This window comes from Salvia hispanica, chromosome 1 (genome assembly GCF_023119035.1).
Source record: "Salvia hispanica cultivar TCC Black 2014 chromosome 1, UniMelb_Shisp_WGS_1.0, whole genome shotgun sequence".
Taxonomy (NCBI): Eukaryota; Viridiplantae; Streptophyta; class Magnoliopsida; order Lamiales; family Lamiaceae; genus Salvia; species Salvia hispanica.
Genome location: NC_062965.1, coordinates 3,444,053 through 3,471,839, shown reverse-complemented (window position 1 = coordinate 3,471,839; position 27,787 = coordinate 3,444,053). Strand labels below are relative to the sequence as shown.

Here is a 27,787-nt window from a genome sequence, read left to right as displayed (position 1 = left end):
AATAAATTAGATTTTTTAGTATATGAAATTATAAAAAAAAAAAAATTGAATTATAATCCGGTTCCCGGTTAGGAACCGGTCGATTCCGATTCCGAACCGGAACCGGTGTTCTATAAAAAGTTGGAACCGGTACCGGAACTGGATTTTCCGGTTCCTCAATTAATCGGTCGGTTCTGGTTCCGATTCCGGTTAACCGAGGACCGGAGAACCGTTTAAGCACCCCTAGTGAAGAGTCTTACTAGTACTAGTCAATTAAAATTAAAAAAATATTATTTGTAACAAAAGCTATAGAAATAACACAAAAATACGATAACGCAAAAAATGCTTAATCATAGTAACTATATTATTTTATTATACAATTCAAATTTGAATAAGAAAAATGTTTTATTTTTTAATTTTTTCATATATTAAAATAATTGATTTTATTGTTGTATATTTTAGAATATTTAAATAAAAGAACAAGCTATGAAAGAATGGTAGTAATACTATATTAAGCTATCGAATTATTTTATAGCTAAATATAATACTTTAGTTGTATAATGTGTTAATTAATACTACTGTAATGATAAATTTATAATCTGAATTAATATTTTAAAATCCATTTATAACTTTAATGCATGATTCAAATTTATCTAGAATTAATGCACATGCATTTAGATAATGTATTTAGTTTGATTTTAATTTTCCTTAATTGTAGATATCCATTTAATATGATATTAGGGTAAATTAGTCACAATATAAACTATAATTATGGCAAAGTGACATAGGGGTATTATGGCATAGAGACATTATGTCTCTAAATCACTACTCATTATAAATATGTGGGACTATTTTCATAATGGAGATCATCCAATCAACTAATGGCAATAATTATCTTATGCCCTAATCTGTGAGTTTACGAGAGAAAGAGAGGAATATTGTGAGTTGCCGCCGACCCTGCCACGGGCGCCGGAAAATTTGTGATGCGTGAGGTAACCTAGAAGCTGCCCGACGGGATCACCCGCGCACAGCGACGGTAGCTGCCGACCCAAGAATTTATATTAATACAAATACGTCAGAATTTTTATATTCTAATAGTAACGAAAAAATAAATTAATAAAATATAAGTAAAGTACTCAATTATAAATACAAGTAATTTGTAATCTGTTAATTTCTTACTTCCTCCGGGCCACAAAAGTTTCACATTTTCATTTTCGGAAAAAGTTCTCTCTCCCATGAATATAAAAATAATATTTTTTCTATCTATTTAACACACAAAATAAAATCTCCTAAAATCCCGTGACGTCCCACAAGTGTGACATCTTTTGTGGGACGAAGGAAGTATTAAACGAGTCACTTTTTTTTTCCATGAAGATTTTTAAAAAATTTAAATGTTTAATATGTTAAATAGAAGGAGAATAAAATGAGACAGATGAAGAGAGAATAAAATATTATGGAAGGGTATTACTCTCTCTGTTCGCGAATAGGAGTCCTGTTTTTCCATTTATGTCCGTCCGCGAAATAAGAGTCCCGGTTCACTTTTACCAAAAATTGTACTAGGGTCCCACCTCCACCTAACTCATTTCACTCACATATCATTTAAAACTAATATATACAAGTGAGACCCATGTTCCACTAACTTTCTTTCATCCACTTTTTTAACATTTCTTAAAACCCGTGTCGGAAACAAATGAGACTTCTATTCGCGGACGGATGAAGTATTTTTTTTTATCAGAAATAGAATTGACTCAATTATTTTAGATTTTCAAAAAGAAAAAAAGTGACTCTAAGAAAGTGTAGAAAATTATACGTATTATCACGTAAAATGTCAAATTGACAAATCTCAAATAATTACGTAATTAAAGAAATGTTATAAAATACTAGTACTTTATATTAAGAAAGAACAAAAATGTAAAAAACTAAAAATATCCCCACTTGTAGGAAAGTATTTCTCTCTCCGCTAAAAGATTGACAAATATACTAACGTAGGAAAGTAAATCTTAATGTAAATTATAAAATTATACTGTATTTTATATTGCACCAGTATCTTATAACAATAATAAAAATAATAATTACTAGAATTATTTATATTGATAATTTTATTGAAAATTCCTTGCTCTAATTATTAAGATTTAAGAGTACCTCTGTTGTATTGGCCGAGTCCAAGTAATTCTCCCTCTCTGTATAAGAATAGGGTTTCAGAAGTCAGAACAAACTTGTTACTTTTCTGCAGTTCGTTGCCAATAAAAGTATTCCCTCGTTTGTTTTTGTGATGGCGGGAAAGGGCGAAGGCCGGGCGATAGGGATCGATTTGGGGACGACTTACTCGTGTGTGGCAGCGTGGAAGCACGACCACATCGAGATTATACCAAACGACCAGGGCAACCGCACCACGCCGTCTCACGTTGCTTTCACCGACTCCCATCGTCTCATCGGTGACGCCGCAAAGAATCAAGTCGCCAATAACCCCATCAACACTATTTTCGGTTACTTTTTTCTCCTCTATTTTCCATGATTTTCAGTCTTTCTTTTACCCTTGTTTGCTGCAACATGCATATATTTAAAAGATTCATAACAAACTTCTAATATATTCATACATAGTGGCCTTACTGGATATGGTATGTGATAAACATAAAACTAATTTTAAACGCTGAACGCATACCTAAAAAAAAAATAGTACTCCCTCCGTTCCATAGTAATAGAGTCATTTTGCCATTTTAGTACGTTCCATAGTAATAGAGTCATTTCCCTTTTTAGTAAAAATCAACACATTTTTCCACATTACTTTACTCTCTCTTACTTTTCTCTCTCTTCATCTCTCTACTTTTTTTTTTTTCATTTTCCACTTTATTCTCCCTTTACTTAACTCACCTAATACATTTTTTTTAATCTTCGTGCCGAAAAGTTTCGTCTCCATTACTATGGAACGGAGGGAGTAGTTCATTATAAGAAAATACCTATGGTCATTGTTACTTTGTCGTTACTGCACTATAGGAAATTTTAATTTTAACATGACCTACTTCATCTTAAAATCCGATTTTAATATAATCAGCAAAACAAAGCAATAATGAGCTAAGGTATTCTCCTATTATGACCTAGTTTATTTGGTCATGTGTTCTACATTTATGGGGAGTTTTCCATAGCCTTAAGATTAAGGATAGTCTTAAGGCTATAACCTACTCCCTCCGTCCTGGCTAAGATAACACATTGCTTAACCGGCACGTGATTTTAGGAGTTATTGGTTAAAGTGTTTAATTGAAGAGAGAGAAGGTAGGTGTAGGCATTAAAGTAGAGAGATAAAGAAAGATGAATATTTTAATAGGAGTGAGAAAAAGTGGTTGAGTGTATTAATTGGAGAGAGAAAGTTACCAAGGAAATGTGTCTCTTAGTTGGGACAAACTAAAAAGGAAAACATGTCATTTTAAACGAGACGGAAGGAGTAGTTTATTTGGTCATGTGTTCTACATTTATGGGATTTCCAATAAAATCAAGTTTGGCTAATTTATGGTAAATCCTCTGTCTTAATGTACATTTTTTTAATTGTTCCGTGACGAAAAATTTCGGCATGATGTATTGCGCGCGAACATGTGTAAACATATAAATTGTGATTGATTAATTAAGTGTATTAACAACGTGTAGTTGAATGTTATGTCCATAGAATAATTTTTTCTGACTTCTTTTCAAATTTGAGATTATGGGACCATTAATAAAAGTGTGGTTTTGTTAGCCATTGACTGAGTATTTGACCAAATATTGGTGGTTTTCTGGCAATATATAGGCGGTTGACGATATGTGGTATGGTTGGAACATATGCTACTAATCCATTCCAGCCACAATTTTAATTTCTTGGTTTTATTTGTTGTTAACTCGATTTGTATCTGCAGATGCAAAGAGGTTGATCGGTCGCAAATTCAGTGACCTAACTATTAAGGATGACATGAAATTTTGGCCATTCAAGGTCATTCCTGATGCTGCCGACAAGCCTATGGTTGTGGTAACCTACAAAGGGGAGGAGAAACGTTTTTATGCTGAAGAGATCTCCTCAATGGTACTTACCAAGATGAAGGAAATCGCCGAGGCATATCTTGGATCAGCCGTCAAGGATGCTGTGGTGACTGTGCCTGCTTATTTCAACGACTCTCAGCGTCAGGCCACCAAGGCTGCTGGAGCCATTGCCGGCCTCAACGTTATAAGGATCATCAATGAGCCTACTGCTGCAGCCATTGCATACGGTCTTGATACTGGTGTTACTAGCTCTGTGGCAAAGAATGTGCTGATTTTCGACCTTGGTGGGGGAACGTTTGATGTGTCTGTGGCCACAATTAAGGCAAATGTCATTGAAGTGAAGGCTATCACCGGCGATACTCATCTTGGAGGACAGGACATGGATAACAGGATGGTGGATTACTTGATGAAAGAGTTCAAAAGCAAGAAGGGAAAGGATATGAGTGGGAATGCAAGAGCTATTAGGAGATTGAAGAGTGCTTGCGAAAGAGCCAAGAGGATCTTATCCTCAGCTTTCGAGACCCCAATTGAGATTGAATCGTTGTTTGAGGGGATTGATCTGTTTTCGACTATCACTCGTGCTAAATTTAATGAGCTCAACATGGATTTGTTCAACAAGTGTATGGAACTGGTTGAGAAATGCGTGAGTGATGCAAAGATGGAGAAGAGCAGCGTGGATGAGGTGGTGCTGGTGGGCGGGTCGAGTAGGATTCCAAAGGTGCAGGAGATGTTGCAGGAGTTGTTTCGGTGGGAAAGAGGTGCGCAAGACCATTAATCCGGACGAAGCTGTAGCATATGGTGCTGCAGTGTTGGCTGCCAAGTTGAGTGGTGAAGGGGATGAGAAGGTGCAGAATGTGGTTCTTTCGGATGTTACTCCTTTGTCTCTTGGTATTCGCTGCGATGGAGATGTGATGAGTGTAATTATTCCGAGGAACACACCTATCCCAACTAGGAGGCAGAGGGATGGTTATGAAACAGTGGTGGACAATCAGACCAGTGTGCTGTTTCCGGTGTACGAGGGTGAAAGAAGCAAGGCAACAGACAACAATCTGCTAGGTGTATTCAGACTCCAAGGCATTCCAGCAGCGCCCAGAGGTGTTGCTAAATTCAAAGTGTGCTTCGACATTGATGAGAATGGTATCTTGAATGTGTCAGCAGAGCACACAGAGACTGGAGTGAAGAACAAGCATCACCATCACCAACGACAAGGGCAGGCTGTCTAAGGAAGAAATCGAGAGGATGATTGAGGATGCGGAGAAGTACAAGTTGGAGGATGAGAGGTTTAGGGAGAAGGCTGATGCGAGGTATGCTTTGGAGAACTACGCCTACAACACAAGGAACGCTGTTAGAAGTGCAGCAAACGTCACAGCAGCAGACAAGATGAAGATGGAGAATGCTTTCGAGTCTTTCACACAGTGGTTGGAGTCCAACAAACATGCAGAGGCTGATGAGTTTAAAAACAAGATGAAGGAACTCGAGACTGTTTTCAATCCCTTCATCGCCAACAAACGTGCAAAGACTGAAGATTGTAAAGACGAGATGAATGCAAAATGATGACTGGCAAGATCTCGTGGGTCTTTACTTTTATCTATCTTGATTTTTGTTTAGAGCTACGATAAAATACCATTAGCGTGATGATTCTTGCGAAATGCCAACTTTAAGTTACTATGTTCAGTTTATATTCGTCTCATTTTTTGTTAGTTTCTCATTTTTTTGCTCTTTTTAAGGAGTCAATCTTATTAGTATAATCAAAATTATCTTTTACTAGTTTTTTAGAGAAATCTAAGAGATAAAAGAATCTAAAATCTATGAAGAATCTTTACGGCTGATAAAGAAAATCTGAATTCTATTTTAACGATTTTTACAACATAAAACACAATAAAAAAGACTCTGTCTTGGCTTCAATGCGTTCGTAAATCTTCTTATGATTCTCCAACTTATATTTAAAAGCATTAACATTTGCAAGTTTGTTTTACTCTAACCATTTCATAGCAGACTTGAAGGCCTTCTCTATCTATATAAATGTGGTGTGCATGGTTGGAAACTTGGAATATATGCTACTGATTAATCTAATCCAGCCACAATTTTATTTTCTAGGTTTTAACTTTGTTGTTCATTCAATACGTATCTACAGATGCAAAGAGGTTGATCGGTCGCAAATTCAGTGACCTAACTATTAAGGATGACATGAAATTTTGGCCATTCAAGGTAGGTCATTCCTGACGTTGACGACAAGCCTATGATTGTGGTAACCTACAAAGGGGAGGAGAAACGTTTTTATGCTGAGGAGATCTCCTCAATGGTACTACCAAGATGAAGGAAATCACCGAGGCATATCTTGGATCAACCGTCAAGGATGCTGTGGTGACTGTGCCTGCTTATTTCAGCGACTCTCAGTGTCAGGCCACCAAGGCTGCCGGAGCCATTGCCGGCCTCAATGTTATAAGGACCATCAATAAGCCTACTGTTGCAGCCATTGCATACAGTCTTGATAATGGTGTTACTAGCTATGTGGCAAAGAATGTGCTGATTTTTGAACTTGGTGGGGGAACGTTTGATGTGTCTGTGGCCACAATTAAGTCAGGTGTCATTGAAGTGAAGGCTATCACCGGTAATACTCATCTTGGAGGACGGGATATGGATAACAGGATGGTGGATTATTTCATGAAAGAGTTCAAAAGCAAGAAGGGAAAGGATATGAGTGGGAATGCAAGAGCTATTAGGAGATTGAAGAGTGCTTGCGAAAGAGCCAAGAGGATCTTATCCTCAGCTGTCGAGACCCCTATTGATATTGAATATTTATTTGAGGGGATTGATCTGTTTTCGACTATCACTCGTGCTAAATTTAATGAGCTCAACATGGATTTGTTCAACAAGTGTATGGAACTGGTAGAGAAAAGCGTGAGCGATGCAAAGGTGGAGAAGAGCAGCGTGGATGAGGTGGTACTTGTGGGCAGGTCGAGTAGGATACCCAAGGTCCAGCAGATGTTGCAGGAGTTGTTCGGTTGAAAGGAGGTGTGCAAGACTATTAATCCAGACAAAGCTGTGGCATATGGTGCTGCTGTGTTGGCTACCAAGTTGAGTGGTGAAGGCAATGATAAGGTGCAGAATGTGGTTCTTTCAGCTGTTACTCCTCTGTCGCTTGGAATTGAAATCGGTATAGATGAGATGGCCGTCTGTATTCCGAGAAATACACTTGTCCCAACAAGTAAGGAGATAATTCTCCGGACGTCACGTGACAATCGAACCATTGTGAGGTTTGCGGTGTATGAGGGCGAAAGAAGCAAGGCAACAAACAACAATCTGCTAGGAATATTCAGTCTCCAAGACATTCCAGCAGCGCCCAGAGGTGTTGCTAAATTCAAAGTGATGAAGAGGTTTACCAAAAATTGAAATTTCACAATTTGAAAACACTTTAACCTAATTTAATTTAGGGACGTCATTGTACATTTTGGTTTTTTTATCAGATTGGACTTGATAATTGACCAACTGTTGAGGCCAAACTAATTAGATACAACATGATAAGGAAACCATCAACCTGAAGATGAATCTGACTTCCTACATTTAATTAATCCGAATAAAACCAGCATTTATCACGAATCCGTTAGCTCTACGATTAGTTCTGCAAGGCACAATAACAATACGATAACGACACCAACTCAATAACGACATGAAACACTGCAAACTTGTTGCAGAAAAAGACTGTTGCTTTATTATGGCTATATATCAAATTACTAAAATGTGGAAACTACTCAAATACTAATTTGTGCTCTAATTTTTCTTTATGCTCGTGCCAAATAGCAATATGGAGATATCGGAACTCTTTATACTGCAATAAGTAATGGGTGCATTATATGAAAAAAAGACTATTGCTTAAGGACAAAGAAGTACTCCATTAAAAAGTAAAATTATTAAAAACAGAAAATTTAAATTTTGACCATACTTTGTTTCTTATGTAGATTTTTAAAGAAACTAAAGATAGTATCATTTTAATTACGTTTATAAAACCTAAATAATGAAATAAACGAGCACTAAAATTATTCAACCTAAAATCGCTAAGCCACTGTATGCTTTAATTTTTTATCAGTATTTAACATTCATATTATCAGCAAAGAAGGAATGTTAATTTTTTATTTAATTTAATACTCCCTCCTCCCACAAGAATATTCCTCATTTCCAACTAACACAATATCTCTCTATCTCTCTCTTCCTTTGACAAATTTTCATTAAAATCCATGTCGAACAAGCAAGTATATTTCTCAAATACACTTCATAATCATTTAAAAATTCGTTACTATCCAATATATATCCCTCACACATTTAATACTCATTTTTATATAAAATAAATGATTAGAGTTTTATTAACAAAGAAAGTGACTAGCCTCTTAAGAGAGAAAAACTTGCGAAAACGGGAAGTGGATTAGTTTTATGGGATGAATTGAAATGCAATAAAACACTATGTTTGAGGATGGAAGGAATATTAAAATTTAAATTATTCAAAAGCGAAAATTTAGATTTTGACCATAATTTATTTGCGTAGATTTTTTTTGTGAAAATTTAAAGATACTGGAGTACCCCATATCATTTTCATTTACGTTTATAAAACCCAAACAATGAAATAAATGAGCACTAGAAATATTCAACCTAATCCACTGCATGATTTTCTCGTATCACATTCATATTATAAGAAAACAAGACTGGAACTGGCGCTGGGCTGGCGGTAGGGATCGATTTGGGGACGACGTATTCGTGTGTTGCAGCATGGAAGCACGGCCGCATTGAGATCATACCTAACGATCAGGGCAACCGCACCACACCGTCTGCTGTCGCTTTCACCGACTCCCATCGTCTTATCGGCGATGCCGCTAAGAACCAAGTCACAAATAATCCTATCAACACTGTTTTCGGTTTGTTCTCATCTATTTCCTTCAAGAATTGGCTTTTTATGCATATAGGTCCTATGACATTTCTATCTTCGAGTTATATGAATTTGAATGACATAAAATATGTATTCTTATCATGTTTTGTTTTATTTTGATTTTTTTAACACCTCTATGTTTCGAGTTATCTGAATTAGAATGACTTAAAATATGTATTCTTATCATGTTTTGTTTTATTTATATTCACTAGTGGTACGTATGTAACAGTCCAACAACGAAGATAGTATTTCTTATCAAAGATAAAATTAACGACAGTTGATAAAGAGAGGTGTGGTTGAAGTTGATGCCAATTCAATAAGAATGTTAATCTTATGATTTTATGTGTCAGTTTCATCTACTCCAGCCTCTAACTAAGCGAGTTATTTTTTGCACAGATGCAAAGAGGTTGATCGGTTGCAAGTTCAGTGACCCAACAGTGCAGATGGACATTAAGTTTTGGCCATTCAATGTCATTCCTGACGCTGACGACAAGCCTATGTTTGCGGTAACATTCAAAGGGGTGGAGAAACAGTTTACAGCTGAGGAAATCTCCTCAATGGTTCTTACCAAGATGAAGGATATTGCTGAGGCATATCTTGGATCATGTGTCACAGATGCTGTCGTTACTGTGCCGGCTTATTTCAATGACTCCCAACGTCAGGCCACAAAGGAGGCAGGAACCATTGCGGGCTTGAACGTTATAAGGATCATCAATGAGCCTACTGCTGCAGCCATTGCTTACGGTCTTGATAATGTTGTTACTAGCTCTGTGGCAAAGAATGTGCTGATTTTTGACCTTGGTGGTGGCACGTTCGACGTGTCTGTGGCCACGATTCAAGCAAATGGCATTGAAGTGAAGGCTATCTATGGCGATACTCATCTTGGAGGACAGGATTTTGACAACAGGATGGTGGATCACTTCATGGAAGAGTTCAAAAGAAAACAGGGTAAGGATATAAGTGGGAATCAAAGAGCGATAAGAAGATTGAAGAGTGCTTGTGAAAGAGCCAAAAGGGTCCTTTCCTCTGCTTTCGAAACCCCAATTGAGATTGAATCGTTGTTTGAGGGGATTGATTTGTTTTCGTCTATCACTCGTGCTAAATTCGAAGAAATTAACATGGATTTATTCACGAAGTGTATGGGATTAGTTGAGAATTGCCTGAGTGATGCAATGATGAATAAGAGCAGCGTGGATGAGGTGGTGCTTGTTGGCGGGTCGAGTAGGATTCCCAAGGTTCAGCGTATGTTGCAGGACGCTTTCAGTGGGAAACAAGTATGCAAGACCATTAATCCCGACGAAGCTGTGGCTCATGGTGCTGCAGTGTTGGCTGCCAAGTTGAGAAGTCAAGGCAACGACGTGGTGCAAAAGCTTGTTCTTGTCGATGTTACTCCATTGTCCCTTGGCATTGGAGTTAATGAAGATCAGATGCGCGTAATTATTCCGAGGAATACAACTATCCCAACAATCAAGTATGATAATAACATACGCACGGCGGAAGACAATCAGACCCGTATGAGTATTCTGGTGTATGAGGGTGAAAGAAGCAAGGGGACAGACAATAATCTGCTAGGTGAATTCGTACTCTATGGCATTCCAGCAGCGCCAAGAGGTGTTGTTAAAGTGATAGTGTGCTTCGACATTGATGCAAATGGTATCATAAGGGTGTCAGCAGAGCACACAGAGACTGGAGCGAAGAACAGCATCACCATCACCAACGACAAGAGCAGACTGTCTAAGGAAGAAATCGAGAGGATGATTGAGGATGCGAAGAAGTACAAGTTGGAGGATGAGAGGTTTAGGGAGAAGGCTGATGCGAGGTACGCTTTGGAGAACTATGCCTACAACACAAGGGATGCCATTAGAAGTTCGAACGAGATCACAGTATCAGACAAGATGAAGATGGAGTATACTTTCCAGTGTTTCACACATTGGTTAGTGTTCAACAAACATGCAGAGGTTGCTGATTTTAACAACAAGATGAAGGAGCTCCAGACTGTTTTCACTCCCATCATCACCAATATGACTTAAGATGGAAATGGATTGATGATTGGTCTTTACTTTTATCTATCTAGATTTTTTCTCATGATATTCCCGGGAATTGCCTTTAAGTTACTATTTTGATTTTTGTTACTTTACTTTATTTTGTCTCTTTTGGTTGTTTCTTCTTTCCTTTATCCTGCATGTTTAATCAAAATAATACCAATTTAAGGGGAGATAAAAGAATCTAAAATATTACTCCCTTCGTTCCCTCATAGTTGAGTCATTTTTTCCATTTCAGGAAGTTCCTTCATAGGTTAAGTCATTTTCATATATAGTAACTCTTTCTTTTTTATTATTTTATTCTTCCTGCTTTATCCACTTTCTACTTTATTCTTTCTACTATTTTCTTTCGCTTCAAATATGAGAGTACAAGAGGGAGTAATAACCCTAATACATAGTCATAAGTACTTTGATATAATGTTGAATTCAAAGAAATTATGCAGTGTGTGTATGTGCTTCGACATAGATGAGAATGGTATCTTGAATGTGTCAGCGGAGCACATGGAAACTGGGTTGAAGAACAAGATCACCATCACTAACGACAAAGACAGGCTTACTAAGGAAGAAATCGAGAGGATGATTGGGGATGCGAAGAAGTACAAGTTGGAGGATGAGGAGCACAAGAAGAAGGCTGAGGCCAGAACTATGCCTACAACTTGAGATACAGAGTTGGAATTGATGCAAATCTCACAGAAGTGGATAAGAAGAGGATGGAGGATGCTTTCGAGTCTTTAGCAAAGTGGTTGGAGTCCAACAAACATGCAAAGGCTGAAGGAGCTCTAGACTGTTTTGTATCACATCATCACCAACAAACGTGTAAAGCTAGCCTGATGATTATAAAGACAAGATTAATGGAAATTGATGACTAGTAAGATCTCTTTGGTCTTTACTTTTATACTTTAAGTTACTTATATAGGGGTGCGTTAAAATGACAACACTTCTTAAAATAACATCATAACGTCATTCTTAGCCAATCATTTGTACACATGGACGATTAATAAGCTGCCATGTGGCAATAAAAAAAATCTCAAGTCAGCAATATACAACACTGTATACAGCAAATTTTTCTCAGTCAGCAATATCCAACACGCTATATAACAATCTATAGATTGCTGTGTAGCGTTTATAATATTGCTGAATACGTGGTGTTACAATGTCACAGTGGTGTTGTCATTTTAACACAAACCTAGTTATATATGTTGCTTTTTATTAAATTTATATTCGTTTCTCTTGTTAATTTCTCCTTTCTTTGCTCTTTTTTAAATAAATCCATTTTAAGGTTCTCAAATTTAGCAAGACTTAGTCGAAAACATATCAATCCCCTCGAAGTCCGAATCATTAATTAACTTTGCTAAGAAAAAATCCGTTACTCTCCCAATATATAACCCCCACACGTTCAATACTTATTTTGTTATAAAACATAAATGATTAGAGTTTAATTAATAAAGAATGAGACTTCCTAATAGAGAAAAACTTGCGAGAACTGGAAGTGGATTAGTTTTATGGGATGAATTAAAATGCAAAAAAAGACTATGTTTGAGGGTGGAAGGATTATTAAAATTTTAAATTACTATTAAGAGAAAAAAAATTAGATTATGCAGACCATAATTTATTTCCGTAGATTTTTTTTGTGAAATTAATGATTATGGAGTACCCCGGGCCGTATCATTTTAATTACGTTTATAAAACCCAAATAATGACCATAATCTCTCTTTCATAAATGAGCACTAGAAATTTTAATTTTTATCAAATGCACTACATAATCATTTTTAAATAAGTTGCCAACTAGATCTCGTGGCTCTTTACTTTTATCTACCTTGATATTTAACGCGAGTTACCAACTTTAAGTTACCATGTTCAGTTTTACTATTATATTCGTATCTTTTTTGGTTAGTTTCTCCTTTCTTTGCTCTTTACGAGGTCACTCATATAAGTTTGATCAAAGTATCTTTTATTACTGATAAAAGAATATAAAATCTAGGCTGATATAAATTATCTACAACCTATTAACGATTTAATGGCGGACACACAGAGAGAGTAATATTGTATTTTAGTTTAATTTTGAATTAGATATGTTTACTAAAAATTGAAACTTTCTCAATTTGAAAACACTTCAACCTAATTTTAGTTTAGGGACGTCATTGTACATTTTGATTTTTTATGAGATTGGACCAACTGTTGAGGCCAAACTAATTAGATACTACATGATAAGGAAACCATCAACCTGAAGATGAATCTGACTTCCTACATTTAATTAATCCGAATAAAACCTGCATATATCACGAATCCGTTAGCGATACGATTAAATCTTGTTGCAAGACACATTAATAATACGATAACGACACCAACTCAATAACGGCAATGAAATGATGCAAACGTGTTGTTGAGAAAATATGACCCAGTGATATAATGGTGATGGAGCCATGAGAGGTGAAGGCAAGTAATGGATGCATTATATATAAAAAAGACTATTGTTTAAGGATAGAAGTACTCCATTTAAAAAGTAAAATTATTAAAAACAGAAAATTTAAATTTTGACCGTACTCTGTTACTTGTGTAGATTTAAAAAAAAATAAAGATAGCATCATTTTAATTACGTTTATAAAACCTAAATAATGAAATAAATGAGCACTAAAATTATTCAACCTAAAATCTCTAAGCCACTGTTTGCATTAATTTTATCAGTATTTAACATTCATATTATCAGTAAAGAAGAGAATGTTAATTTTTTTATTTAGGTAAAATCTCTAAGCCACTGTTTGGATTTTCTGTGTTCTCTGGTTTGGGTGTTGATGGTATCATCATGGCAAGACTTTTGCTCATGATTTCAGCAATTTGCCGAGCAATTTCATCCGACTGGGATGGGTTTTTTTCGTCTGATATGGTTTGTTTTGAATGGTTTTTTGCAGATTTGGCTTAAGGTCGAGAAAGGTTAGGGACAGTGATGAAATTTTTATGAGTCCTACTCTGGTACCATGCCTAAACCCTAAACCCTGGAATAGGATAATAATTTCATTGTATAATGCACCCTTTAAATAGGGATTACAAACAAGTAAATATGGTGTAACTTGTGCTCCAAGTATTCTTGGGCATCAAGCTAATATATTTCTTAGGCATCAAGCTAATGTATTTCTTGTCCTCCAAGTTAATATTTTTTCCTTTTTCTAACATTTTCGATAGATTTCAGAATATGGGGTTCAATTCGCCGACCTTTCGAGTTTAGGGATTAAATTCGTTCCTTTCAGAATATAGGCTCGAGGCATGCGAATTTTTCAGAATAAGGGTTTTTACTCTTTTATATTTGTTCTCTTCCTTTTTTTCTTATTATTTTCCTCCCCATAATTATAAATTGACCAAACTATCCTTTGATTCAATTTTTAAAAAATTCATCTTCTGCATTCCAACCAGATTATGTCCTCCAACCTTAAAATTCAGTCGAAATTCTCATACCATAGATCATTTCCCCTTTTGAATTTCTGAAAAATCAGCCACTTTGGAAATTCTATAAATATATTTTTAAACTGGTAATTTAATTATATATCATCCCTCTAAATCCCAACATCCATGTTTGAAATATATGATCAAGCACTACACGTATTTCACTAAAATGGAGATTGGGAGAATAGTGAATCACTCATCCATTTCAGCTTTTAAAATTGTACACAAATATGGATAGAAAGTCAACAGATACGTTCACATACCTTTAAAAAGAACAAAAAAAATGAGAAAATTAAGTGCATTATTCAGCCCTTGCAGCATTTCTGTTTCTCCCAATAATCTCCATTTGGAGTTCATTTCTCCCAATAATCTCCATTTGGAGTTCATCGCCACTATCGACGAACTCGAGATGGATAATTGAGCGCATAATTTGGTTGGATTTGGAGAAGATGAATTTTTTAAAAATTGAATTAAAGGATAGTTTGGTCAATTTATAATTACTGGGAGGAAAATAATAAGAAAAAAGGAACACAATAAATATAAAAAGTGAAAACCCTTATTCTGAAAAATTCGCATACCTCGAGCCTATATTCTGAAAGGTCAACGAATTTAATCCCTAATCTCGAAAAGTCAGCGAATTGAGCCCCATATTCCGAAATCTATCGCTCTTTTCGGGGTCACTCATATAAGTTTGATCAAAAGTATCCTTTATTACTGATAAAAGATTATAAAATCTAGGCTGATATAAAATATGTACAATCTATTAACGATTTAATGGCGGAGATTAATATTGCATTTTAGTTTAATTTTAAATTATATATATTTACTAAAAATTGAAATTTCACAATTTGAAAACACTTTAACCTAATTTAATTTAGGGACGTCATTGTACATTTTGGTTTTTTTATCAGATTAGACTTGATGATGACAAACTGTTGAGGCCAAACTAATTCGATACAACATGATAAGGAAGCCATCAACCTGAAGATGAATCTGACTTCCTACATTTAACTACTCCGAATAAAACCAGCACTTATCAAGAATCCGTTAGTGATACAATTAGTTCTGCAAGGCACAATAACAACACGATAACGACACCAACTCAATAACGACATGAAACACTGCAAACGTGTTGCAGAAAAAGACTATTGCGTAAGGACTACTTGAACTCACACTATATTATGACTATATATCAAATTAATAAAATGTGGAAACTACTCAGATACTGATTTGTGCTCTAATTTTTCTTTATGCTCGTGCCATATAGCAATATGGAGATATCAGAACTCTTTATACTGCAATAAGTAATGGGTGCATTATATGAAAAAAAGACTATTGCTTAAGGACAAAGAAGTACTCCATTAAAAAGTAAAATTATTAAAAACAGAAAATTTAAATTTATACCATACTTTGTTTCTTATGTAGATTTTTAAAGAAACTAAAGATAGCATCGTTTTAATTATGTTTATAAAACCTAAATAATGAAATAAACGAGCACTAAAATTAGTCAACCTAAAATCTCTAAGCCACTGTAGCTTTAATTTTTTATCAGTATTTAACATTCATATTATCAGTAAAGAAGGAATGTTAATTTTTTATTTAATTTAACTCCTCCCACAAGAATATGCCTCATTTCCAACTAACACAATATCTCTCTATCTCTCTCTTCTTTTTTTCACTAAAACCTATGTCGAATCCAAACGGTATATTCTTAAGGAATAAGCAAGTATATTTCTCAAATACTCTTCATAATCATTTAAAAATTCGTTACTATCCAATATATATCCCTCACACATTTAATACTCATTTTTATATAAAATAAATGATTAGAGTTTTATTAACAAAGAAAGTGACTAGCCTCTTAAGAGAGAAAAACTTGCGAAAACGGGAAGTGGATTAGTTTGTTGGGTTACAAACCCATCCCACATCGGATGAGTTAGGGAAGTTGGAAGGTATATATAATTCCTGTCCAACCCCAATTAGTTTGAGGCCTTTTGGGAGTGACCCAAAAACAAATCCGTGCGGGCTTGACCCAAAGCGGACAATATCAAACTAATGTGGCAGTCGACGATCCTAACAAGTGGTATCAAAGCCAGGTTGGCTTTGGGTCGGGCCTGGATGAGCCTCGGTAAGGGTCAGGTCCTGAAAGACTCGGGCTAGAGTCGGACCCTGGATGACCTAAGGGTCAGGGCTGGAACGACCCATGTTTGTGTCGACTGCGTCCCGATGTGGTCTCGGTTTGAGGGGAGGTTTTGTGGTCTCGGTTTGAGGGGAGGTTTGTTGGGTTACAAACCCATCCCACATCGGATGAGTGAGGGAAGTTGGAAGGTGTATATAATTCCGGTCCAACCCGATGTGGGAAGTTGGAAGGTGTATATAATTCCTGTCCAACCCCGATTAGTTTGAGGCCTTTTGAGAGTGACCCAAAAACAAATCCGTGCAGGCTTGACCCAAAGTGGACAATACTAACATAATTTTATGGAATGAATTGAAATGCAATAAAACACTATGTTTGAGGATGGAAGGAATATTAAAATTTAAATTATTCAAAAGCTAAAATTTAGATTTTGACCATAATTTATTTGCGTAGATTTTTTTTTGTGAAAATTAAAGATAATGGAGTACCCCATATCATTTTCAGTTACGTTTATAAAACCCAAACAATGAAATAAATGAGCACTAGAAATATTCAACCTAATCCACTACATGATTTTCTCGTATCACATTCATATTGATATTACGTATAAGAAAACAAGAGAATGATAATTTTTTTTATCTTTTTTTCTTATTTTACTTTTTATCAAATACACTACATAATCATTTTTAAATAAATCAAATCTGAACAAAATCTAATCAAACATATCCATATCAAATTCTAACGACTTATAATATGCTAATCTATATGATCAAATTTAGATGAATATGAAAAGATATCCGTATCGTGAAGATGGAGACATGCTATTAAAGAGACCGAGGGCTTATTGCTTAATGTTTCACTTTTCCTCTTTCAAAACTCTCTTGGTATATATCGTGCATTTCAATTCCTTGCTGAAATATTAACTTTTTTGACAACTATTTTAAGCGTTTGTTTTGATCTGTTTTTGTTTTCTTTAGTTCTAGTTGAAGTTTGTTGTTAGCATTATTAATGGCTGGAACTGGAACTGGTGCTGGGCTGGCGGTAGGGATCGATTTGGGGACGACGTATTCATGTGTTGCAGCATGGAAGCACGGCCGCATTGATATCATACCAAATGAGCAGGGTAACCGCACCACGCCGTCTGCAGTTGCTTTCACCGACTCCCATCGTCTTATCGGCGACGCCGCTAAGAACCAAGTTGCAAATAATCCCATCAACACTGTTTTTGGTGTGTTCTCTTCTATTTCCCATGATTTTGAATTTTCAATCTTGATTCCTTCAATAATTGTGTTTTTATACATATAGTTTCGATAAAATATGCATTCTTATCATGTTTTGTTATATTTATCTTTACTAGTGGTATGTATGTAACAATCTAATAGCGAAGATAGTATTTCTTATCAAAGATAAAATTAATATCGACAGTTGATAAAGAGAGGTGTGGTTGGAGTTGATGCCAATTCAATAACAATTTTAATCTTATGATTTTATGTGTTGTTTCATGTACTCCCTATAAACATTGTTGTTTTCTCTGCTCCAGCCTCTAACTAAGCGAGTTATTTTTTGCACAGATGCAAAGAGGTTGATCGGTCGCAAGTTCAGTGACCCAACAGTGCAGAGGGACATTAAGTTTTGGCCATTCAATGTCATTCCTGACGCTGACGACAAGCCTATGTTTGCAGTAACATTCAAAGGAGAGGAGAAACAGTTTACAGCTGAGGAAATCTCCTCAATGGTTCTTACCATGATGAAGGATAGTGCTGAGGCATATCTTGGTTCATCTATCAAGGATGTTGTCGTTACTGTGCCTGCTTATTTCAATGACTCCCAACGTCAGGCCACCAAGGAGGCAGGAACCATTGCTGGCCTCAACGTTATAAGAATCATCAATGAGCCTACTGCTGCAGCCATTGCTTACGGTCTTGATAATGTTGTTACTAGCTCTGTTGCAAAGAATGTGCTTATTTTTGACCTTGGTGGTGGCACGTTCGATGTGTCTGTGGCCACGATTAAGGACACTGACGTTGAAGTGAAGGCTATCTCTGGCGATAATCATCTTGGAGGACAGGATTTTGACAACAGGATTGTGGATCACTTCATGAAAGAGTTCAAAAGCAAAAAGGGTAAGGATATCAGTGGGAATCCAAAAGCGATTAGAAGATTGAGGAGTGCTTGTGAAAGAGCCAAGAGGGTCCTTTCCTCTGCTTTCGAAACCCCAATTGAGATTGAATCGTTGTTCGAGGGGATTGACTTGTTTTCAACTATCACTCGTGCTAAATTTGAGGACCTTAACATGGATTTATTCAAGAAGTGTATGGGATTAGTTGAGAATTGCCTGAGTGATGCAAAGATGAATAAGAGCAGCGTGGATGAGCTGGTGCTTATTGGCGGGTCGAGTAGGATTCCCAAGGTTCAGCAGATGTTGCAGGAGGCTTTCAGTGGGAAACAAGTGTGCAAGACCATTAATCCAGACGAAGCTGTGGCTCATGGTGCTGCAGTGTTGGCTGCCAAGTTGAGTAGTCAAGGCAACGAGGCGGTGCAAACCCTCGTTCTTGTCGATGTTACTCCATTATCCCTTGGCATTGGACTTGATGGAGATCGGATGTGCGTAATTTTTCCTAGGAATACATATATCCCAGCGAGAAAGTATCATAGTATCCTAACAGTGAAAGACAATCAGACCAGTATGAATATTCCGGTGTATGAGGGCGAAAGAAGCAAGGGGACAGACAACAATCTGCTAGGTAAATTCGTACTCTGGCATTCCAGCAGCACCAAGAGGTGTTGTTAAAGTGAAAGTGTGGTTCGACATTGATGCAAATGGTATCATAAGGGTGTCAGCAGAGCACACAGAGACTCGAGCGAAGAACAGCATCACCATCACAAACCACAAGGGCAGACTGTCTAAGGAAGAAATCGAGAGGATGATTGAGGATGCGAAGAAGTACAAGTTGGAGGATGAGAGGTTTAGGGAGAAGGCTGATGCGAGGTACGCTTTGGAGAACTACGCCTACAACACAAGGGACGCCATTAGAAGTTCGAACGAGATCACAGCATCGGACAAGAAGAAGATGGAGTATACTTTCCAGTGTTTCGCACATTGGTTAGTGTTCAACAAACATGCAGAGGTTGCTGATTTTAACAACAAGATGAAGGAGCTCCAGACTGTTTTCACTCCCATCATCACCAATATGAATTAAGATGGAAATGGATTGATGATTGGTCTTTACTTTTATCTATCTAGATTTTTGTTCATGATATTCCTGAGAATAATTGCATTTAAGTTACTACTATATTGAGTTTTATTACTTTACTTTATTTTGTCTCTTTTGTTTGTTTCTTCTTTCCTTTATCCTGCATGTTTAATCAAAATAATCTATACCAATTTAAGGGGAGATAAAAAAAATCTAAAGTATCACTCCCTTCGTTCCCTCATAGTTGAGTCATTTTTCCATTTCGGGAAGTTTCTTCTTAGGTTAAGTCATTTTCATGTATAGAAACTTTTTCTTTTTTATTACTTTATTCTCTCTACTTTATTCATTTTCTACTATTTTCTTTCTCTTACTTTTTATTTATTTGTTTAACACACTCAACATTGTTTTTTTAAATTTCGTGCTAACATTGCTTTATTAAATTTCGTGCTGAAAAGTTTCGCTCCAATTATGAGAGTACAAGAGGGAGTAATAACCCTACTGCATAGTCATAAGTACTTTGATATAATGTTGAATTCAAAGAAATTATGCAGTGTGTGTATGTGCTTCGACATAGATGAGAATGGTATCTTGAATGTGTCAGCGGAGCACATGGAAACTGGGTTGAAGAACAAGATCACCATCACTAACGACAAAGACAGGCTTACTAAGGAAGAAATCGAGAGGATGATTGGGGATGCGAAGAAGTACAAGTTGGAGGATGAGGAGCACAAGAAGAAGGCTGAGGCCAGAACTATGCCTACAACTTGAGATACAGAGTTGGAATTGATGCAAATCTCACAGAAGTGGATAAGAAGAGGATGGAGGATGCTTTCGAGTCTTTAGCAAAGTGGTTGGAGTCCAACAAACATGCAAAGGCTGAAGGAGCTCTAGACTGTTTTGTATCACATCATCACCAACAAACGTGTAAAGCTAGCCTGATGATTATAAAGACAAGATGAATGGAAATTGATGAGTAGCAAGATCTCTTTGGTCTTTACTTTTATACTTTAAGTTACTTATATATGTTGATTTTTATTAAATTTATATTCGTTTCTCCTGTTAATTTCTCTTTTTTAATAAATCCATTTTAAGGTCCTCAAATTTAGCAAGACTAATAGTCGAAAACATATCAATCCCCTCGAAAGTCCGAATCATTAATTAACTTTGGTAAGAAAAAATTCGTTACTCTCCCAATATATATCTCTCACTAGGCTAGGGGCGTAAATTCGGGTACCCGTGGGTACCCAAACCCGAAAATTCGGGTACCCGAACCCGAAATCTCAAAAGTATCATGCCCAATACCCAATCCGTATGTGAATTCGGGTACCCTAATATCCGATGCGGGTATCCGAACCCAACTAATCGGGTACCCATAAACCCGAAATTATTATATTTGGAATTTATTCTTTTATATAAATTAAATTGTGAGAATAGAAATTATTAAAATAACACAATACTTATACTACTATTTATTGACTATAATTCTACTCCTATATATTACTCCATCCGTCCATAGTAGTAGAGTCATTTTGCCATTTTGGTACGTTCCATAGTAGTAGAGTCATTTCCTTTTTTAGTAAAAGTCAACACATTTTTCCACACCTACTTTACTCTCTCTTACTTTATTCTCTCTACATCTTTCTACCTTTTTCATTTCCTACTTTATTCCCAATTTACTTAACTTACTTAACACAACTTTTTCTTAATCTCCGTGCCGAAAAGATATGCCTCCACTACTATGGAACGGAGGGAGTATAAAATAGACATTAGACAAATAGACACTACTTAATGTTAAAATAAAATTTTTTTAGTATAAATTGAAACATAAAAGAGATTAATTTTTTAAGACATTAACTGAACATGTAAATAAAATGGAGAAAGCATAACTAATTAACTATATATTTTCAAAAGATAACAAGTAAGAACGTAAATAATGCAACATGAACTGAACACGAATGTAAAAAAGTATTAAAGTCGAGATAATAGAACAATGAAATGTTAAAGCAACCAAACATATAATCTAAATAATGTCAAAGCAACCAAACATAATCCAAATAGTAAAATAAGAACTTTATCACCCAAAATATTTATCACAAATACATAATTAATCGGGTAATCGGGTACCCCGTACCCGAACCCATAACTGGTTTCGGGTTCCCAAAACCCGTCGGATATTAGGACTGGGTCAGGAATACCCGAAACCCATGGATTTCAGGCGTATCTCTCACACGTTTAATACTCATTTTGTTATAAAAACTAAATGATTAGAGTTTTATTAATAAAGAATGAGACGTGCCTCCTAATAGAGAAAAACTTGCAAGAACTGGAAGTGGATTAATTTTATGGGATGAATTAAAATGCAAAAAAAGACTATGTTTGACCATAAATTATTTCCGTAGGTTTTTTTATTTTTTTATTTTTTTATGAATAAATAAATTAAATAGAACCAAACCAAACGTTTACATTATACACTCGGCATACCCGAGGGAGTACAAGAGAGAGAGCCACAAAACGGCTAGTACAAAGCAACATGATAAGGACCAAGAACCAAAAAGCAAGGGGCAGGGCTCCAACATGACCGAACACAGTTTAAATCACCCATCAAAACCCAGAGTGAGTGGACCTCGTTAAAACCCCTTGGGGAAAAAACCCCATGGGATAAAACTACCCAAGGGGGAAAAGAGTATCCTGATGAGTGACTCAAGGTATGTCGAAAAAACCAAAACCGGTGAACTCCATCATCTATCTGGAGGAGAAGAACCTGCTCATAAGGAAAACGTGAGTACAAGATACTGTAGGTAGCTTATTTGATCTCAAAGGTGACCCTGACTGCGCCCCAAACTTTCATAAAAAATGACTCTGTTCCGCGTCCTCCAAATGATTGCCACTGAAGCCATAAGCGCAATCCTCTTCGCCATCTGAACGATCTATGATCCTCTAGTCTGCCGTCTAGCCCATTTGATGACACTCCTAATCGTTGTCGATCTCCTCGCGATGCCAAGCCAAAGCATAATCTGTCCCCAAACTGCCCAAGTCTTCGAGCACTTGAAGAAAAGATGGTCTGCTGATACCTCTTCCCGTCGGCAAAGCTGACATGTAGGGTCCAAGTTCTCCAAGAAGTGGCGACCCCGTGTGGAAAGGTGTCCTCGAAGTGCGAACCAAGTTATGAATGAATACTTTGGAGGGACAACATCCTTCCATACATACTTAGCCCAGAACCGCCTCTCACCTCTCGGCCTAAACCACTTATATGCCTCATTAACCCCTTTTTCTGCGAACCAAGTGCTCCAAAGTGCCGTGATCTTATCTCTGGTGCATTTTTCCAACATCTCATCCCGGATGGATAAGAGCTTCTTAATGAACACAGAGTCGTTCTTCTTGTGTGCCGTCCACTCCCAGAACCCAGATAATGACCATAGCGTGTCGGATATTGCTGGACAAGAAAAATTGCTGTATAAAGACTAATAAATTGCTAGCCGAGTTTTTCAATTTTTTTTTAATTTTTTTTTGCCACGTGGCAGCTTATTATTCGTCCACATGTACAAAGAATTGGCTATTAATGGTGGTATGATGTTATTTTAAGGGGTGGTGACACCCTAACATGCCCCTACACTACATAATCATTTTAAAATAAGTTGCCAACTAGATCTCGTGGCTCTTTACTTTTATCTACCTTGATTTTTAACGCGAGTTGCCAACTTTAAGTTACCATGTTCGTCTCTTTTTTTGGTTAGTTTCTCCTTTCTTTGCTCTTTTCGGGGTCACTCATATAAGTTTGATCAAAAGTATCTTTTATTACTGATAAAAGAATATAAAATCTAGGCTGATATAAATTATCTACAACCTATTAACGATTTAATGGGGGACAGATAGAGTAATATTGTATTTTAGTTTAATTTTGAATTAGATATGTTTACTAAAAATTGAAACTTTCTCAATTTGAAAACACTTTAACCTAATTTTAGTTTGGGACGTCATTGTACATTTTGATTTTTTATGAGATTGGACCAGCTGTTGAGGCCAAACTAATTAGATACAACATGATAAGGAAACCATCAACCTGAAGATGAATCTGACTTCCTACATTTAATTAATCTGAACAAAACCTGCACATATCAAGAATCCGTTAGCGATACGATTAAATCTTGTTGCAAGGCACATTAATAATATGATAACGACACCAACTCAATAACGGCATGAAATGATGCAAACGTGTTGTAGAGAAAATATGACCCAGTGATATAATGGTGATGGCGCCATGAGAGGTGAAGGCAAGTAATGGATGCATTATATGAAAAAAAGACTATTGTTTAAGGACAGAAGAAGTACTCCATTAAAAAGTAAAATTATTAAAAACAGAAAATTAAAATTTTGACCATAATTTGTTACTTATGTAGATTTTAAAAACAGTTAAAGATAGCATCATTTAATTACGTTTATAAAACCCAAATAATGAAATAAATTAGCACTAAAATTATTGAACCTAAATATCTCTAAGCCACTGTATGCTTTATTTTTTTATAAGTATATAACATTCATATATGTTAATTTTTTTTATTTAGGTAATATACGAAGAATCTTTACAACTGATATAAAAAGTCTAAAATATATTAAACATTTCTACAACATAAAATTTAAAAATATTAAATCATGATACATAGTAATAAGGGGATGTGATCAAATGAAAACTCTAAATATTGTATAAACTCAAAACTATGATCTGGACCATTGAAAAATGTCAACAGATCATAAAAAAGCATCAACAGGAAAATGTCAACAGAATTTCAACAGTAGTCAATGATTGATGTTGTGTTGATATTGTGTTGAAATTAAAATCTTGAAATTTTACACTATGTTGATATTGTATTGAAACTAATGAACTAACGAACTAACTAATGTTGACTCGCTCGTAGCTAATAGAATCGGGTTGGATGCAGGAGCTGAACGTCGGGCCTACCGCGTATTCGATGCTGAGAGATTGGTTGAAGCCCAACGGCAAACTTAGGTTGTTGGGATATACTAAATTTTTGCATGGTCTCACCCTTCGCAGCTCAAACATGAGACATCATTAGCTAACTTCTCTCCTCTTTTTGTTATGCATAATTTATTTAGGAATTCTCAAAAGGAAATGATTACTGCTGGTCGGAGATTTTGGGCATAAATTGACAAGAATTTCATGTACAAATGTAGTAGAGGAACCGGATTTTACGTTAGAGAAATCATACACTTTTGTTTTATTTTTTTATTTTGATTTTATTCGTATTGATATAGTAAATGGAATTTGGGTTGACGAAAGTGTTGTGTGTTGACTGGATTTCTCTTTGCACAGTTTTTTTAAAAAAAGCAATATAGTACTACTAGTAATTTTATTATTCAGTTGGATTACAGCAGTATTCATGAGCTTTGAACAAGGTAATTATGTTTAAATGTTATATTTATTTTTATGTTAGTTGGACAGAGTATGTAGTGATAAAATGCAAACTTATATATTGTACAAACCCAAAACTCCTTCACACAGTTTCAACACAATTTCAATACAATATCAACATAGTATAAAATTTCAAGATTTTAATGTCAACACAGTATCAACACAATATCAACACAACCTCAATCATTGACTACCGTTGAAATTCTGTTGACATTTTCCTGTTGATGTTTTTTTGTGATCTGTTGACATTTTTCAATGATCCAGATCATAGTTTTGAGTTTGTACGATATTTAGAGTTTTCATTTGATCACACAGAGGAATTTGTTTGGTGCAATATGTTAACGTTAGAGATTCATTTGCTTTTTTCTCTAAACGTTTGGAATCAAGTAGCTTTAAAACATAATCTCAGGAATTTATTTGCTTTTTGAGCAAACGTTATTAGTGGTTTTGGTACTTATCCCTTATTTTTTTATTAATAAATGAGTAGAAATTCATTGGTCGCATCAACTCGAACTTGAGACTTTTGGACTCGTATACGAACCACTTTTACTAGCCGAACGCACGCACACAAGTAGATTATTAAAATGGTCCCTTATTTTAATTACTTTGATATAAAGAGGTGTAACTATTGCTAATTTGATTTGATATGTAAAAATGCTATTAGTGGGAATGCAAGAGCTATTAGGAGATTGAAGCGTGCTTGTGAAAGGGCCGAGATGGCCCTTTCCTCTGCTTCAGAAACGGCATTGAGATTGAATCATTGTTTGAGGGGATTGGTTTGTTTTCGAGCATCCCTCGCGCTAAGTTTGAGGAACTGCACATGGATTTATTCGTCGAGTGTATGGATCTGGTGGAGAAATATGCTTGGGTGATGCAAAGATGGATAAGGGTAGTGTGGATGAGGTGGTGCTGGTGGGCGGGTCGAGTAGGATTCCAAAGGTGCAGGAGATGTTAAAGGAGATTTTCAATGGGAAGGAGGCGTGCAAGACCATTAATCCAGACGAAGCAGTGGCGTATGGTGCTGCAGTGCACATAGGAACCTCGTTGAAGAACAAGATCACCATTACCAACGATAATAAGCGCAAGCTGTCTAAGTATGAAATAGAGAAGATGGTGAAAGATGCAGAGAAGCACAAGAGGGAGGACGAAGAGTATAGGAAGAAGGCCGATGCAAGGTATGCTTTGGAGAAGTACGCATACGACATGAGGGACACCACCAGAAGCAGGGACGGATCCTGAAAATGTTCATTGAAGGGGCAAAAATACATGGGGGGATATTTGAAATATTTGAGGAGGGGCATTTAAAGAAGAAACTAATATTATATTTTTTCTACAATAGATTCTATACATAGATATGAAATTTTGAGGGAGGGCATTTGCCCCTCCTGCTTGCCAATCAGATCCGTCCCTGACCAGAAGTGCAACCGGGATTGAAGCAGCCGACAAGGAGGAGATAGAGAAGGCTTTCGAGTCTACTATGAAATGGTTGGAGTCAAACAAACTTGCAACGGTTGATGCTTTCAAAGAGAAGTTGGAGGAGCTTAAGAGGATTTATAATCCCATTGTTGCCACAAGATGCACTCTGCCTCAAACATGAGATCATATCATTAGTTAACTTCTCTCTTTTCTTTTATATTAGATTTATTTGCTTTGTGTAGGGATCAGACCATTCGGGATTCGCTAATTACCGGGACCTCTTTTATTGATTGGTTCTGAGATGGCTAATCTCAGAGCGTTTAAGTTAGATTTAAGGCTGTTCTGTTTTCATGGTGTTTAAAACTCTGGTTTCTCTGCTATTCTCGTTTGATTCCTGGAGAAGATGAAGTTGTTGGTAGTTAGAGCCAGATCTGCTTTATGTCAGTACTTTTCTGCATGTACTTTACTTTTTCTGCATATCTGCTAGACCTGTCAGTACGATCTACTTTGTCTCCTTTACTTTTCAGCATGCTTTTCCATACCATGGTTGTTTAAGGAATCTTGTCTTGCTTTTTGCTTTATGAGTGTTTGTCCAAATTAGGAAAGTCTTTCTAGTTAAGTTTACCCCAGCTGTTTTAGAACTAAAAAAAAATATCTCACTTTCTCTGAGTCATGCATGTTCCGTACGCTTTCATTTCTTAGGTCCAATAGGTAGAGTAACGTTTCGCTTATCCCTCAGACCCAGTAGTTTTAAGTTCTCGACCCACACCCAAACATCCTCATCTGATTCAAGTAACACATAGCTTGCCGTGGGATCGATCCTTTGCTTCCTTGTGCTAGTTGTAGTATAGTGGATTGAGGTTTTTGAAGGGACAGAGTGCACCCGACCCTTTCTGATAGTTTCATGGTCTTCTAGCCTTAGAGGTCTAGTCGAATCCTCTGGACACAGGTAGATCGAGTGATTTCTCACACAGCAATAACTTGCACTGCACTTTCTGGACCTATCAAAACGGCGCCGCATTTGCCGGGGAATTGCATGGTGTTATTAAGTGTGCTTGCGAATGTTTTGGTGTAAATAATTTATTTAACATGTTTACTTTTGTTTCTTTTTTCGAGTTTATGAGCAGGAGCTACCGGTTCGGACAGCTTTGGAACAACTCACTGGTTGGAGAAGCGCCGAGACTAGTTGGCGGGTCAGGAAACTATATTCCCGATTACCACGAGATCGGG

The 27,787-nt window shown here is 36.3% G+C and overlaps 1 protein-coding gene and 1 pseudogene across 1 annotated transcript in view; both read left to right on the top strand.

The window, feature by feature from the left end:
- Positions 1 to 2,251: 2,251 nt before the first annotated feature.
- Positions 2,252 to 10,948, top strand: LOC125222418 (annotated as a pseudogene).
- A 6,579-nt stretch (positions 10,949 to 17,527) lies between these two features.
- LOC125224555 (heat shock 70 kDa protein 18-like) overlaps positions 17,528 to 27,787 on the top strand; it is a 19,385-nt gene continuing 9,125 nt past the window's right edge. Inside the window, exons 1-2 of the mRNA XM_048127979.1 lie at positions 17,528 to 17,747; positions 18,091 to 18,929. Of these exons, the coding sequence (XP_047983936.1) occupies positions 17,528 to 17,747; positions 18,091 to 18,929 (1,059 nt within the window). The remainder of the gene's footprint in view (positions 17,748 to 18,090; positions 18,930 to 27,787) is intronic.